Genomic DNA, 1,726 nt, shown 5'->3' on the forward strand with positions numbered 1-1,726 from the left:
AAAGTGCTGGGATTACAGGCGTGAGCCACTGCACCCAGCCTCAGATATATTAGTTTAAATTATTTTTAGCAAGTTACTGCTTTCCTTAGCTATATCCATCCTCATGCAGCATCTTTTCCTAGAATGTCTTTTTATTAGCTATTTGCTTAATGTTAAACAGGCCCTGGACACTGTTTTCATCTCTTACCTGAGACTGTAGAAAGTAGCCACTTGCTGCCTCACTCTACCCTATTCAAGGGTACTCATTAGGCACTTCAGGTTATGTGTTTTTTGGTTTTCTTGCAGTGCTTGATGCAGCACATCATCGACACTGGCCTGGAGTACTGAAGGTGGTATCAGGATGCCACATATCCTTATTTCAGATTCCATTACCAGAAGATGGAATGCAATTTGGAGGATCAATGAGCTTACATGGAAATCATATGACACTGGCATGTTTTCACGGTCCAAATTTCCGTTCAAAATCTTGGGCCCTTTTTCATTTAGAAGAACCAAATATTGCTTTTTGGACTGAAGCTCAGAAAATCTGGGAAGATGGTAAACTGACGCATTTCTAGCTTTTACTTTCTCCTATCTTGTTATGACTATAAATGACAATTATATTTCTGAAGTCCATCTCTGATTGTTCTCATGTATCTGACATGTTAAGGAGTTCACTGCCAATGAGTCAATATTTATAATGTCTGGAACATATTAATTTCTGAACTTGCCATCTTACTCCATGTTTCTTAGGCAATTAAAGTTTCTGCTGCTGTGGCTAAACATAGTCATGGTAATAGTTACTGTAATCTTTCTTATAAAAACATGAAGTGAAGGCAACATAGTGGTAGTGTGGAAATTATTTGCCAGTCAAGACTGTCTTATAAAATATATAGGCAAGGCTGTGCTTTTATCTCTACAGTGATAAACCCATTTCCTTTGAGCTTTACTTTTCCACTTGGTGGTTTCTACATTATGAGGGAAAAAAATGTTTGATGCTGTTCATCTAACTAGGGACAAATCCAGTTACCACTAATAGAAGAATTATTTGTGAATTATTTGGTTTTAATCCTCATTTATTCTTCATTTTTATAGCCTTCCTATATATGACAACTGAATTTATAGCTGAGGCCACAGTTATCATCTTGAATCTAAATATGGTTTATTGCTTTAAAAAGTATTTTTATTTTGTTGTAGGCTCCAGTGATCATTCTACATATATTGTACAAACACTAGATTTTCATCTGGGTCATAATACTATGGTTACCAAACCATGTGGTGCTTTGGAAAGTCCTATGGCAACAATAACCAAGATAACAAGGCGTCGCCATGAAAATCCACCCCATGGAGTAGCAAGTGTGAAAGAATGGTTCAATTATGTAACAGCCACAAGGAATGAAGGTTAAAATTTTGAGTCTTTGGAGAGATTTATTTTGTTTTTTCCATTTTGGATTCTGTTGACTGTGTTTAGAATTTAAATGGAGACGGTGTTTTCATTTCCTTAAACAATTTTCATTTTAATCTTGCTGGCTGACACAAGTAATAATTATTTAATACCACCCTGGTAATGTGGCATCTCATGAACTCAAATTATTTTAGATGGATTTGAAAACATTCTAAATAAAATTGGCTTTGAAATTAAGTTTATTGCGGCCGGGCACAGTGGCTCAAGCCTGTAATCCCAGCACTTTGGGAGGCCGAGACAGGCGGATCACGAGGTCAGGAGATCGAGACCATCCTGGCTAAC

The 1,726-nt window shown here is 36.8% G+C and overlaps 1 protein-coding gene across 1 annotated transcript in view; it reads left to right on the forward strand.

The window, feature by feature from the left end:
• KIAA1109 (KIAA1109 ortholog) overlaps positions 1-1,726 on the forward strand; it is a 194,850-nt gene that overhangs the window by 184,196 nt on the left and 8,928 nt on the right. The window contains exons 79-80 of the mRNA XM_011948638.1: positions 286-537; positions 1,177-1,380. Of these exons, the coding sequence (XP_011804028.1) occupies positions 286-537; positions 1,177-1,380 (456 nt within the window). The remainder of the gene's footprint in view (positions 1-285; positions 538-1,176; positions 1,381-1,726) is intronic.

The sequence above is a fragment of the Colobus angolensis genome, unplaced genomic scaffold, assembly GCF_000951035.1.
Source record: "Colobus angolensis palliatus isolate OR3802 unplaced genomic scaffold, Cang.pa_1.0 Scaffold280, whole genome shotgun sequence".
NCBI classification, from domain to species: Eukaryota; Metazoa; Chordata; class Mammalia; order Primates; family Cercopithecidae; genus Colobus; species Colobus angolensis.